At 43.2% G+C, this 15,375-nt stretch overlaps 1 protein-coding gene across 2 annotated transcripts in view; it reads right to left on the bottom strand.

The window, feature by feature from the left end:
* The window catches only part of RAB6A (RAB6A, member RAS oncogene family), a 45,357-nt gene extending 41,246 nt beyond the window's left edge, over positions 1-4,111 (bottom strand). Inside the window, exon 1 of one of the 2 annotated variants that reach the window (XM_084893444.1) lies at positions 3,396-4,111. In XM_084893444.1, coding sequence (XP_084749570.1) covers positions 3,396-3,465 — 70 coding nt within the window. In that variant the 5' untranslated portion in view covers positions 3,466-4,111. The remainder of the gene's footprint in view (positions 1-3,395) is intronic. The other variant, XM_084893445.1, reaches the window with a different exon arrangement.
* Positions 4,112-15,375: the final 11,264 nt, after the last annotated feature.

Raw genomic sequence — 15,375 nt, 5'->3', positions numbered from 1 at the left:
GAGAGGGATAGAGAGTTAGAAACGTCGATGAGGGAGATACATCGACCAGCTGCCTCTTGCACACCCCCTACTGGGGATGTGCCCGCAACCAAGGTACGTGCACTTGACCGGAATCGAACCTGAGACCTTTCAGTCCGCAGGCCGACGCTCTATCCACAGAGCCAAACCGGTTTCGGCAGACCTTAAATTTTTTATAAGATAAATAAAACAGTCTACTACGTAAGTTCAAATCAGTTCCCTGAACATGTCTTAATGTCATCTGACATACTATTAGGTGCTATACTAATAGCAAATAATTTAGCAATAGCTTTAACAAAATAAAACTAATTTTGCTCAACTCAAAAAAAAATAGTGTGAAAACCTGGCCAGTCTTTCCTTTCCTTCTTTTTTTTTCAGTGAAATGGTGAGAACAATAAATTATTGGGTTCCCTACCCCAGCTAAGCATCTGCAGTATCCCTGAATAATGGATATATAAAATAATGTAAATATAAAATGTTATTGTTAAACCATTAATTGTAAAAGAAAAAAATGTAGGTCTCTCCACAGCAAAGATTAATATAGGCTATAGCTTTGGTTACTTTTAGATTCAACCATTCATTCACCAAATATTTCAAGTAGAAAATGAGCCTGGCACTGGGAATACAATGAATAACAACAAAAAGTTTTTAATCGTCATGGGTGGGGCTTGCTTGCATTCTGTCTGCTATGGGAAATAAGACAAAAACAAACACATAAAAAAATAAGAATTATAAATGTGGTAAATGCTATTAAGGAAACGAACAAAGCTTTACCACAGATTTAGTCTCTGAAAGCTGAATTGTGGAATTCTAAAACCTAAAGATAAATAATTCATGAAGAGTTACATCAAGATGACATGGATTCTACAGATCTTTGCTAATGTACAAAAAAATTACAAACATTGCCCATAAAAACAAAGATCAGTCTGTCATTGTCAAAGCTACTGGATGGTATTACTTAGAAATATAGTAACCTCAAAAGATATTAACCTCACAGTTACATAGAATTAAAAATAAAAAGCATACAAACAATCCTAAATAAAAATTCTACAAGGAGTTTAAGAAGACAAGACAACTAAATGTGTTATCCAGAAATTAATGTTGAAACAAACAAACAAAAAAAGACAAAAACTAAGGAAATCTGAATAAACTACGGGCTTTAGTTAATAATGTATTAATATTAGTTTATTAATTGTAACAAATGTACCATACTAATATAAGATAATAATAGTGAAAACTGGGTGGGGCTATATGGAAACCCTCTGCATGATCTTTTCAATTTTTCTATAAATCTAAAACTGTTCTGGCCCTGGTTGGTTGGAGCATTAACCAATACACTAAGGTTGTAGGTTCAATTCCCAGTCAGGGCATATACAAGAATCAACCAAAGAATGCATAAATAGCCGAAACCGGTTTGGCTCAGTGGTAGAGCATCGGTCTGCGGACTGAAAGGTCCCGGGTTCGATTCCGGTCAGGGGCATGTACATTGGTTGCGGGCGCATCCCCGGTGGGGGGTGTGCAAGAGGCAGCTGGTCGATGTTTCTCTCTCATTGACATTTCTAGCTCTCTATCTCTCTCCCTTCCTCTCTGTAAAAAAATCAATAAAATATATATTTTTTTAAAAATGCATAAATAAGTAGAACAAATCAATGTCTCTCTGTCTCTATCTGTGTCTGTCACCACTGTGCCTCCTTTCCTCTCCCTCTAAAAATCAATCAATCAATCAATCAATTAAAAAAAATAAACAAGATTATACTTACTTCAGGAAAAGTCATAAGCAAAGAGAAGACTGCATTTTTCCTTGGTAAGTAGGGGAGGGAAAATATGTTGAAAAGGAAAAAAGTAATTTCTCAGGTCCAACTAGAAGCAATTTTGCAACTAATACTGACCTAGTTAGTGTTAGTATACATAATTAAAGTTCTGAACTTGTATCAGTTATCTTCTTTCCAACCAAAAGATAAATGTTTTCTATAACCCAACCTTTCTATAAGACAGCTAGCGGGTAACTAACTCAATGTTGGAAGAGTTGGGAGAAACTAATCTCTCAATGAGTGGATTCTAAAGATGACCATGAAGAGTGTAAGAAGAAAACAAAGGATTATAATCTCTAAATTGTCAAGTATCAAGTTTGCATAATACAGCATAAAATTGGAATAACCACAGGAAGTAATTTTAGAGACAACCATCACACTATTAGGATCCTGTATCGAATACAAACTACAGCGACAGCCCAAGGCTGACCAGGTAAATGAGAAAACAGTTTCACTTATCAGATACTATGGAATATTAAGCATAAAAGAGTCACTTAGCTGAAGAGGTATTACATATTAAACCTAATCTAAAAAGCTAAACGATGAATCAATTCCTACTCCAACACTCTCTAACCCCAAAAGAAACCCTCCAAACAAAGATGTTGGTCATTCTCAAATCTTCTCTCATAGGAATCGTAAATATATTTGGGAAATACTCAAGAAGACATGGAGTAACTAACATTTCCTTCAGCAGTCCCTCAGTAATTGCACCACCCTGAGGAGAATCAGACACTGCTTCATACAGAAACGAGAAAAAGGAGAGGTGAGATGTGAAAAATTCCAAGCAAAACGATCATGACATAGCATCTGGCAGAAATCGGGGAAAGCATCAGAGCACTGTCAAAAGAAATGTCAGGAATGAAAGTCAAGAGAAGAAAGAGAGGTTTTCCCACCAGCCATAGCCTAACCCAAGGGGCAAAAATCGACGCTGCTGCCGCCACTCCCCCCACCCCCCGCCCCCTAGTCGCTTCCAATTCAGATACACATCCTCTATAACCCGGACTGATCCCCCACCCAGGTGAAAGGAAACTATCCAAGAATGTTACACGACCCCCCACTTCCCTGAGACCCGCACTTCTCAGGGCCCGGCCTCTGGGGAAAACAACGCCCAGATCCCACCCGCCGGCCCAAGGTGGAAGAGGGCTGGCTGGCTCCCGGTTCCCGGGAATGGGACCGGCCAGAGTGGGCCTCCCAGAGCTGAAGAGCTGGGACAAGAGCAAGGAACAAGGGTGGGGCTCTTTGAGGGGGGCTGGGTGGGTGCGACACCGGAGGAAGAAAGGGAAGGACGAGAGGCTGGGGCTGGGCGGAGTGGGGAGGAGACTGGGGGGGGAGGCCGGGCTGCGGGGAGAGGAGACGCCGGCACCGCGGACGGAAGGGTCAAAAGCCGGCTGACTAGATCGAAGCGAAAAAGGAACCGTGGCTCCGAGGGGTCGGTGAACCCGGGGAAGGGCTGGGGGTGGAACCCAGCGCGAAGGCGAGGCCGGCGGGGAGCCTCCGAAGGACCGAAAGGGCCGCACTGGGGGCGGCTGCGGCCAGCGGCCAGGAGCGGGGGCGCCGCGCACTCACCGCTCTGCTCCCCCAGGAACACCAGCTTGAATTTCCTCAGCGGATTCCCGAAGTCTCCGCCCGTGGACATGATGGAGCCGGAGGAGCGGCTGCCGCCTCAGCCCAGAGACCCTCCCGGACCGACGCTGCTCCCACCGGCTGACGAGAAGGGCGGATGCCCGCGCTCTCTCGGCCCCAGCAGGGCCGGGCGGCGGAGCAAAGGCTGGGGCAGGACTCCTCTTCACCGAGAGGCAACCGTCGCCGCCGCCTCCCCGCGAAGTCGCCTACCACCGAGCGCGGCCCGCGGCTGGGATAGGGAAGGAGGGCGGTATCTCGGGGCTGGCGCCGCGTCGTCCTCAGCGCCCGGCGCGGAGACTCGGGTGGGAGGCGGAGGGTGGCGGAGCCGGAGCCGCAGCCGTCTGGGACCTCTGACACGCACCGCCTCGGTTCCCACAGCAGCCGCCGCAGCCCAGCCTGCTGAGTGCGCGTACCTCTGGCGGCGCAGGGCGAGCCCGGGCACGAGCCTGCGCCCCGCCGGCCTTGGCGTGCGTACGTGCGTGCGTGTGCGTGCGTGCGCGCCACTGCCAGCGTCTTCCTGGGTCAGCCAGCTCTCCCGGCTCCTCCCGCGAAGCTTAGACCAGTACTTGTTTGGTTTCGACTCAAGTCTTAGAAGCTTGCAGGAGGCGGGACGGAGCCCGGAGGAAGTGAGGCGGGTGGAATAAGCGGAGGAAAGGGATACGTCACATCGTGATGAACCAATCGGAAGAGACCAAAGGCGGGAAGGGCGTGAGGTGGCGGCGAGAACGCGCGCGGCCCTCGCTGGGTAGAAAGCGTCGCGTCGCGGCGGCCATGCGAAGTGTGGCTCCTCGAAGCCAGAGGGCGGGGAAGTAAAGGGGGGCGGGGTGGGAGCGGAATGGAGGTGGAATGGAGCCCTGCAATGTACTGGTGTGGTCATGCAACCAAGATGTGTGCCAAGTTCCTCTGTCCCGAGCCTTCAGCCCTGCCTCACAGTCCTCAGTTCCGCCCTTCACCGTGCACCGACCCCCCTCTTCCCTTGAAAATCATCACACGAATACTTATTAGGTACATTCTAAGCTGATGCTCCCAGGAATTTCATAACTACTAGAAGAAGGGGCCCCCGGTTTTGCAGATGAGGAAAGTAAAACTGAGGAAGGAAATTACCTAACAAAATCCACAAAAATAAGGTGGAACCTAGGTATTGGCTTTTTTTTCCTCTCTACTCATTGAGTCTTTGCAACCTCCTTATTGATAAGCCCGTCACTTCCCTGGGATGACCTAGCTTGGTCATCTGTTATGCGTCTTCCTCAGATGTTCACAGCTCTAGGTGACTACCACATTCTACTGTGCCATCATGGAAAACAAACCCCTCATTGCACAGACCGTGAAATTGAGGCCCATGGGGGGGGGCGGGGGGGAGAGAGGGGAGGGGCGCAACACAAAAAACAACTTTGAGAAAAGGTCATACAATAATTTGAGGTAGCGCCTGATTGAGCCAAATGTGAGGAAGGGGTTGGTTTAAAGATCATCCATTCCGCCTAAAGCAGGGCTTCTGAACCTGCAAAGGATGGGCCTCCCTTGAATCAGACATCTGAAGCAGGAGCATTTTTCTTTGGAGAGGATCCACAGTGTGCAGCAGATTTTCAAACCAGTTCATGACCCAAATATGAAGGTTAATGTCACAACTGAGAGGAACCCAAGGAAAAATGACAATTAAGTGTAATATGCATATAACTAATATGACAACTAAGCTGAAAAGGATCCTCCAATAAAAAAAACAAAAAACAAATAAACCAAAATTAAGGAAATCTGAATAAAGGGGGGCTTTAATTGATAACAATGATCAATATTGATTCATTAGTGGTGGCAAATATTAATGTAAGATGAAATAGCAGGGGAGAGGTATATGGAAACTTTCTGTAGTATCTGCTCAACTTTTCTGCAAATCTAAAACTTTTAAAAAAGCAAAGCCTACAAATAAGAGATTAATAAAAGATTAAGAATCATAGAATTAGAGAAACTTGTATCCACATCTCACCATACTTCAGTCACGCCTCACCATTCTACGAGACAGCGTCCAAAAAAAATAATCTCTATCCTTGACGAATTAAAAACTAGTATGATTTTTTATGATTTGCTTTAAAAAGTAGCTTGTCAGGCCAGGACCAGTTTGGTTCAATGGATAGAGCGTCGGCTTGGGGACTGAAGGGCCCCGGGTTCGATTCCGGTAAAGGGCATGTACCTTGGTTGCGGGCATATCCCCAGTAGGGGGTGTGCAAGAGGCAGCTGATCGATGACTCTCTCTCATTGATGTTTCGAACTCTCTATCTCTCTTCTCTCCCTTCCACTCTGTACAAAAATCAATAAAATATATTTTTTAAAAAAGTAGCTTGTCAGGTTTGAGAAGGCTTTCCCAACCAGTAACTCAGAACCCTGGCACACACAAAGAACAGCCAATACCAAGAGACTATTTTAAAAGAAAAGCTCTTGCTAATAAGAGTAGCTATTTTTTTTTCTTTCTGATAGTTATCAGGTTTTCTTTGTTTCCTGAAATTGCCTTTAAAGTAACACCTGAGAATTGAGATTATAATCATTTTGGACTTCCTCAAAACTTTATGAATCAATTCCTCCATGCTGCTTTGGCCTCTGTAGCCTAGACAGGTGATGCTCTTCCCATTACTTGGACGAGAATTATTTAAAACCTCAGATGTTTTAAGGTAGTATTTTGCAGTGACATATAAGGCCTCATTCCCTTCTGAAGCTACATTCATATTTACTGACTAACGTGTGTAAATCATATCTTTTGCCTTCAGAGTTAAACATGGTCTAAAAGCTACATATTAAGTGCTATGGAGTTCATCAAATGGAGAAATTACTTGGGAGAAGGAATAATTAAAGAGGCCCTTTTCAAGGGTGCTTTCACCAACACTTTCACTTCCATAGTTTTCTACACACTGTTTTCTTTTCCCCTTCCTTCTACTCCCCAATTTCTACCCATCCTTCAAGTATCATCTTTAAAAATTCTTCATAACTTCTGTCTTCTCTCCTCCCCAGCAAGTGTAAATATCCCTGACTGTCCTCCCATTGTACCCTATTCTTCCCCATCATTTAATTATTATTCACTAGTGACCCGATGCACAAATAGGATTCGTGCAAGAATAGACTGTCACTATCCTAGCTGCTGGCCTTGCCTTTGCTTTGGCCAGAGCAGCCTTTCTGCCTTCCCACAGGCCCAGAGTGGCTGGGGTGGTGCAAAATGCCTGCATCCCACCCCATCCCCATCTGCTGGGAGCCTGTGTATGCAAATTAACCAGCTATCTTTGTTGGGATATTTTGCATACTCACTCCTGATTAGCTGGTGGGTGTCATGAAGGTATGGTCAATTAGCATGTTACTCTTTTGTTAGGTAGATTGTCATTCTTCCCCACGTGACTGTAAGCTCATGAACTCAGAGCTCAGGTCCTATATACCCAACATTTCAGAATACTTGCAACATAGTAGGAATGAACAGATACTTGCTGAATAAATGAAATAAATTAGAATATTTTTAGCTTTCTATAAAGGTTTGAATGGAATTCTGGCATTGGACATAGAAGGGCAAGAACATTTTGGAGAAAGAGAACATCACTTTAATGAGAGAGAACAGTTATTTTAAAATTTTATTGAATTTATTGGTGTGACATTGGTTAATAAAATTACAAACATTTCAGATGTACTGTAATATATCATCTGTATATTGTATTGTGTGTTCACCACCCCAAGTGAGCGAGGACAGCTTTTGGCAGCTCCAAATTGAAAGTACATAGAGCACTTTTCTTTTATCAATTTAAAACAAATTGTTAAGTTGAAGTCCATGAATGTGTCCAGGAAACTACCACATAGAAATCCTATATAATAAGAGCCTAATATGCAAATAGATGGAACAGCAGAATGACTTGTGAAACAACTGGTCACTATGACACGCACTGACCACCATGGGACAGATGCTCAACACAGGAGCTGCCCCCAGGCCAGCCAAGGCAGGTGCCAGCAGGGGTCCCCTGATCACCCGCCAATCGCCCCACAGAGGGAGGCAATCGGCAGCAGGGGGTGGGGCTGGCAAGTGGATGGCAAAAGGGCAGCCAAGGTGGGTGCTGGTGGGCAACCCTGATGCCCCACTGGTCGCCCCACAGATTGGCCCTGATTACCAGTCAGGCCTAGGGACCCTACCCATGCACGAATTTCATGCACCAATTTCATGCACCCAACCTCTAGTTGTAATATAATTACAGCTTTTCTTTCCACCCTGAGAGATACAAAGCTTCATTAAAAAAAAAAACCACACACACTTTTTTTTTAATTCATTTCAGAGAGGGAGAGAGAAGAGAGAGAGATAGATAGAAACATCAATGATGAGAGAGAATCATTGATCAGCGGTGTCCTGTAGCACACCCCACAGAATTGAACCCACAACCCAGGCATATGCCCTAACTGGGAATTGAACTGTTACCTCCATAGGTCAATGCTAAACCACTGAGCACCAGCCAGGCAACACAAAGCTTCTTGAAAGAGGACTGAGATTTTATCTTATTGCTTGTGTCAGACACTATTGGTTGTCTGTCCAAGAACAACAACACCACACATACACACACACACACACACACACACACACACACAGATACACACACTTCCAAAATATATTTTAAAAAAGACAGATACTTTCCCAGGTTCCCTTTAATTAAGACATAGGCACCTAACTTTATTGAACTACTGGCAGATGAAAAAAATATCCAGGAGACTTCTAAGATAAATTTTCTTCCCCGATGAAAAAAGATAGATGAGGAAAAACTGCCATTTTTTATGCCATTGGATATGTTTATATAAGGATACTAGAGGCCTGGTGAATGAAAATTCATGCACTGGAGAGAGTGTCCCTCAGCCTGGCCTGCCCCCTCTCACAGTTTGGGAGCTCTCACAGTGGGAGGCGACATGGCGATCAGGGGAAGGCGACGCCCGATCACACTTCTGCTGCTGCCACTGCCGGTAGCACAAGCTTCTGTTGGCCCTGGTTACCTAAGCCTCAGGTGGCCCTGGTCGGCTAAGCAGCCACTATTCAAGGCTTGCCTGCACCTCAGGCTGACTCTGGTGGCTGGGAAGCTGCCATCCAAGGGTTGCCTGTGCCTCAGGCCAGCCCTGGGCAGCTGGGCAGCCAACATCTGAGGCTTGCCTGTGCCTTGGGCCAACCCTGGGCGGCTGGGGGGTTAAAGGGACTGGGGGACTCTAGAGGCAGGCGTGCAGAGAGGCTGAGCCCACAGGCCCAGGCTTGCCATGCGCCTGCTGCCCCTGCAGGGCTGAGAGTACTGGGTGCCACCATCTTGTGTCTATGGGCACCGCCATCTTTGAGGGTGGGGTGCTTGATTAGCATATTCCCTCCTTATTGGCTGTGGGCACCACCATCTTTGTGATGGCGTGAGGGTCAATTAGCATATTCCCTCTTTATTAGATAGGATAACTAGAGCTCAGACATCTTGTGAATATTAATATGTAATCCTGAAGAAAAAAGCCAACCCATTGATGATGGCTAAGCAGAAAGCTAAAAGACATCACTGAGCCACTATGCCATCCCTAGAATTAGCCTGACTCTGGATTTCTTTTTTAGCAAAATAGAAATGTCTTGAGAATCCAAGATGGCTGCACAGGTAAACACCTAGCCGCAGCCGCACACAACAATTTCAATAAAATACAACTAAAATATAAAATGGACATTACCCAGAACTACAGGAAAGTTGACTGACTGGAAATTTTATAATGAGAAGCAAGGAGAAAACCAGAAGGAAGAGCGGAGGAGCTGTAAAAGCCTAAGGTATGGAGACACGCAGTGCGCACAGAGAGGACAGAGCCGGAGAGGAAGGGCGGGGCGGCTGAGTGCCTGCCTGGCGTTCCCTAGCAGGAAGGAGATAAAAGCTCTGACTGTCCTGGGCCCCAGTTCCGACTGCTCTGAACCCCAGCTCTAGGCCAGACCCTGGGAACCCAGGCTCACACAGAGAGCTGGGCTGTAAGGCGGAACCCCGGGGTAGCGGAGAAAGGAGGTCCCGGTGGCGCGCACATTGGGCACAGAGAAGGGACAGTTGGCTGTGCCGCGGGATTGTCCTGGCGGGAAGGAGACAGGGGCTCCAGACTGCTCTGAACGCCACCTCCAACTCCACTTCCAACTGAACTGAACCCCAATACCGGGTTCATTGGGGGAGAGCCTAGACTGTTTGGTAGCAGGCGAAAATCGAGGGCACCTTTCTCTCAGAGGCGTTTGCAACGAGTACGGAAGGACCCTGGGAATTACTGAGACTCAGGAACCCCATAGGGCGGGACTGACGAAGCCAAGGCTGTAGGCTCCACCCTGAAACCCCGCCCCATCAGGGAAGCTGCGAAAATGCTACAACGAAATAGATCACAAACGAAAGAAATGGAGGACAAAAAGCGACGAGATATAGAGTTCAAATCTACGCTTATAAGGTTTTTCAAGAATTTCCTAGAAAAGATAGATAAGACCTATGAGGATATGAAAAGGGATCAACTAGAATTAATAAGGAATCAACAAGAAATGATAAGGGATCAACAAGAAATAAAGAATACATTGTCTGAAATAAAAAATATTTTACAGAGTCCTAAAAACAGAATAGAAGATCGCAAGAATCAAGTCAAAGATTTGGAACATAAAGAGCCAGAAAACACTCCTCCGCAGAAGCTAGAAGGCAAGAGAATCCAGAAAATTGAAGATAATGTAAGAAACCTCTGGGACAACTTCAAGCGAACCAACATCAGAATTATGGGGGTCCCAGAAGATGAGAGAGAGCAAGATATCGAAAACATACTGAAAGAAATAGTGACAGAAAACTTCCCCCACCTGGTGAAAGAATTAGACTTACAAATCCAGGAAGCACACAGAACTCCAAACAAAAGGAATCCAAAGAGGACCACACCAAGACACATCATAATTAAAATTCCAAGAGCAAAAGACAGAGAATATTAAAAGAAGCAAGAGCAAAGAAGGTAGTTACCTATAAAGGAGCACCTATACGATTGTCAGATGACTTCTCAACAGAAACCATGCAGGCCAGACGGGAATGGCAATAAATATTCAAGGTGATGAATAGTAAGAACCTACAGCCAAAGATAATCTATCCAGCAAAGTTATCACTCAGAATCGAAGGTCAGATAAAGAGCTTCACTAATAAAAAAAAGCTAAAGGAGTTCATCAATACCAACCCAGAATTATATGAATTGCTGAAGGGGGTTCTTTCAGAAGAGAAAGTAAATAAAGATAAAAATTATGAACAACAAATACAGAACTATCAACAAGTGAATCTAAAAACCAAGGAAATTAAAAAAAAAATCTGATGAACAACATTAACTGTTGAATATAATAGAATCAGAGGTATGGAAGGGGAGTGAACTGAAGATTCTTGGGGAAAGGGGGAGAGAGGGATGTGGGAAGAGACTGAACATAAACTGTGCACCTATGGATGAGGACAAGGGGGGGGGGGAACCTGGTGGAGGAGAGCAATGGGGGGGGGAAGGAACATTTGTAATAATATGAACAATAAAAATTTATTTAAAAAAATAGAAATGCCTTTATATTTAATAATGTCTTCATAATATGTCTTTGTCATTGTTACTTGCAGTGGAAAGCATATGAGAGTCTCATCTTTCAATCTCTTAAAACATCTTGCACATGCCTGGCTGGTGTGGCTCAGTTGGTTGGGGAGTCCTATGCACCAGGAGGTTCCCGCGTGCAGGAGGCCACTGATCCATGTTGTGCTCTCACAATGATGTTCTTTTTCTCTCCCTCTCCCTTCCTTTCTCTTTAAAAGTCAATAAACTATTAAGAATAAAAAAAATAACACTTCGCACAGTTCCTTGAACATTAGGCACTCAATACTGTGTGTGTGTGTGTGTATGTGTGTGCATGTGTGTGTATGCACGTGTGTGTGTGAATAATTCAGTAATAGTTATCAAACTGGAATTGCCTTTTTCTTTTTACTACTCCCTTAAAAAAAAGTATTGCTCTTGGAGAGGCAGTAAATCAATAAAAGGAGAAAAACTGTCTGGGTAAAAGTGCTGAAATGATATTGCTCATATTGGAAACAAATAATAGCTTTGGCAAAAATTCAAATTCCATCCACTGTGAAACCCTTCTAACCCACTATGCAGGTTATTATAGTCATTGATACTAAAAATAATAGTGGGTTAATATACAAAGCATAAAAATGACAAATGCTCAATAATTCAAGGTGACCAATTAAATGAGCACAAGTAAGACAAGGTATGTTTAAGCAACTTTCATTTTTTAAAGTACTAGAAGGAGGAAAAAAAAAAAAAGAGGGGGAGGACTCATGGCAAAAGCCATTTTCCAAATACCTTGACCTACAAGGATGTGGCATGGGAGAAGTATAGAGTTTATTTAGTCAAGGAGGAAGAGAAAGAATGGTTCTTCCTGTGATTATAGCCAATTTTTTAAAATCTTTCATATAGGCAATTTATAAGCTAAGTCCAAAGATATTTTTGCTAAAGCTTGATCTACAGAATCTATTTTTTGTTCATTTCATTTTGTTCTCTTCATGTGAATCATGCTTCTTGTTATGAATAATGTGATTTCTCAGAGCCTTAAATGTGGGGTGTGACTTCCAGGCTTTGAAATTGCAGTGAGGGAAGAGGTTGCTTTTTTTTTATATATATACTCATCCAGAATGTGTAATACCTGACACATTGCTGGAGCTCTCCTCTCCTCATACTATTGTATATCCCCCACAAATAATAAAGTCTCCTCTAAAAGTGGAATCCCTCCACCTGCCCCTAAGAGATAATCACTCTCTGAGTAGAAAAGGACAATTGCATCTACTTCTGTTTATGTAAAGAACGGAGCATCTTAGGACAGAAAAGTGAGGCCAATACTGTTTGCAACAAAACGTCAACAGACAGTACAGCCAAAATGTAACTTGTGTAAGAGGCCAAGAGAAAGCATCTTTTTGTGAATATTTCTTCACATTTTTGGATAGCACAAAGTGACTAAAATTTTACTTTATATAAAAGTCAAAAGACATCAAGCCCTGGCCAGGTAGCTCGGTTTGATAGAGTATTATCCTAATATGCCAAGGTTTCAGGTCGACTTCTAGTCAGGGCACATACAACACATACAAGAAGTAAGCAATGAATGCATAAATAAGTAGAACAATAAATTGATGTTTCTCTCTCTCTCTCTCTCTCTCCCTTTCTTTAAAAGTCAATAAATTAAAAACATTTTTAAAAAGCTATCAAAATCATTACAGCAGTTTGTATAATAGCTGAAACTATCCAGTGAGATAAACCACATTATTCAGAAAAACTCAACAACCTTCCAGTTTTAGGATGGTAAATTAAAGATGTTTCTGCCTCCTTCCTTTTCTGAAATTGTTCCAAAACAAGAATAAAAAATAAAAAAGGAAACTCTGTCTTTGATATATGTAACCCAGAACCATAATATTTTAAGTTTGGAGACAAAGATAGAGCAGTGGTAACTGACTATATAGAGTATAGAAAATGCTTACTGAAGGGCACAGTAAAAGGAAGCAAGCCAATCAGCCAAGCAGAACCCCAGAAAAGGCGCAGGAATGTGAAGCACTGGGTACCACAAAAGTGGGGGTAAGGAAAGAGGTCAAAAACAAGGGAATTGTATCAAAGACTATGTAAACAGTAGCTATGAACCTATCCCTCTCTATGGAGGCTCTGGACTCAGATAACCAAGCATAATCAAGTACGGGGGTGAGGTGCTGCCAGAAGAGAGGGGGAATAATCATTAAAAAGAAAAGAGGACTGGAACAACATTGTACACTAACTAGCCCTGACATCTATAGACTGCTCCATCTAATCACAAAATGCATTAACAACGCAAGTGCACATGAAATATTCTCCAGAATAGACCATATCTTAGGCCATAAAACAAGGCACAGTGCATTCAAAAGGACTGATATCTTAAAAAGTATGTTCTCTAGCCACAATAGAATGAAATCAGAAATCAATAACGAAAGGAAATTTTGGAAATCCACACATACGTCAAAATTTAACAACACACTCATAAAAAAAAATCAAGTCAAAGAAGAAAGCACAGGGCAAATTAGATAATACTTCAAGATAAATGAAAAATGAAACACAGCCTATCAAACTCATGGGAGATGCAGCAAAAGCAATACTTTGAGCTGAAACCGGTTTGGCTCAGTGGATAGAGCATCGGCCTATAGAGTGAAGGGTCCCAGGTTCGATTCCGGTCAAGGGCACGTGCCTTGGTTGCGGGCACATCCCCAGTGGGGGGTGTGCAAGAGGCAGCTGATCGATGATTCTCTCTCATCGATGTTTTTAACTTTCTATCCCTCTCTCTTCCTCTCTGTAAAAAATCAATAAAATATATATTTTTTAAAAAGCAGTACTTTGAGAAAATTTTACAGCTATAGATTCTTATATATTTTTTTAAAAAGGCAGACCAGGCAATAGGGCTGGGAGTAGCAAAGAACAGGTGCCTCCAGGCACCTCTGGGACGAGATTACCGGTAATAGGGGCTGGGGGGATTGCAAAGGGTAGGTGCCTCTAGGACTAGATTGTTACAGATCTCAGAAAAGGAGGATGGATTACATCCCAATGTTAGCGCCCATGTTCCAGGGCAGGCAACTCTCAGCCAGGTTAAAATATGCTTTTTCTAATCAGAACAGAACCATCATGGTTAACAGAGCAGGATTAATATTTCTTATAATTTTAACTAGTCCCCAATATTCTATTTCTGCCCCTAATAATTAAAAATATGTGAAATAAAGAATAGAAAAACCACAGAGAAAATCAATGAAACCAAAAGTTAATCTTTGAGAAGATTAACAAAATCAACAAACCTTTGGCTAGACCAGTGGTCGGCGAACTGGGGCTCACGAGCCACAAGCGGCTCTTTGGCCCTTTGAGTGTGGCTCTTCCACAAAATACCACGGCCTAGGCATGTTTATTTTGAAGAAGTGGCATTAGAAAAAGTTTACGTTTAAAAAAATTGGCTCTCAAAAGAAATTTCAATCGTTGTACTATTGATATTTGGCTCTGTTGACTGATGAGTTTGCAGATCACTGGGCTAGACTAATCAAGGCAGGGGGAGGGAAGAGAAGCCTCAATTTACTAAGATCAGGAGTAAAAGAGGGAGCATTACTACCAAGAAGACTGAAATAAAAATGACTATACAAATTAGATAACCTAGAAGAGGCACGCTCTCCCTCTCAGAAGCACACCCATGCCTTTCCTTCCTCCCCCTCCTTCTCCCCAGGCATGTTACCTTTGCCTTTCTCTCTCCTAAGCTCAAGGGCCTTCTTTTGCTTCTGTAATTTGTTTCCTGCGCCTATGCAGCCCAGCTGGCTCACTTCTACAACCTCTGTAATTATCTAAATAAACTTTCTCTTATAATTTGAAAACAAACAAATTAGATGATCTATTGATAGATCAAAACTCCAAGAAAGACACAAACTACCAAAACTGACACAACAAGAAATCTGAATACACCTATAACAAGAAAAGAGATAAAATTAATAATAAAAAAAATTTTCCCAAGGACCTGATGACTATACTGATGAATTTAAATTTGAATTAATACTAATACTAACACTTCACAGATTGTTCCAAAAAGTAGAATGTGAGGTAACACTTCCCAACTCATTCTATGAGGCCAGTATTAACCTGTGACTACAACTACACAAAGACCTCTAAAGAAAAAAAGAAAACTACAGAGCAGTACTCCTTACACACATTCCTTACGAAAATACTAGGATACCTAATCCAGCAGCATGTAAAAAGGATTATATATCATGGCCAAGTAAGAGTTACCCCGAGAAGACAAGATCTGTTGTCAACATCATGCTTACTGGCAGGGGAGATACCATGACTACAAAGGTGGTTTTTCCAGTGCCAGCCTTATGCATTGCACCCTGGATATGCTGACTCCTATGAT

The sequence above is a fragment of the Pipistrellus hanaki genome (assembly GCF_964339955.1).
Source record: "Pipistrellus hanaki genome assembly, chromosome: 9".
In the NCBI taxonomy this organism is placed as follows: domain Eukaryota; kingdom Metazoa; phylum Chordata; class Mammalia; order Chiroptera; family Vespertilionidae; genus Pipistrellus; species Pipistrellus hanaki.
Note: the sequence above shows the minus strand (reverse complement) of the source record. Positions and strands in the feature narration are given on the sequence as shown.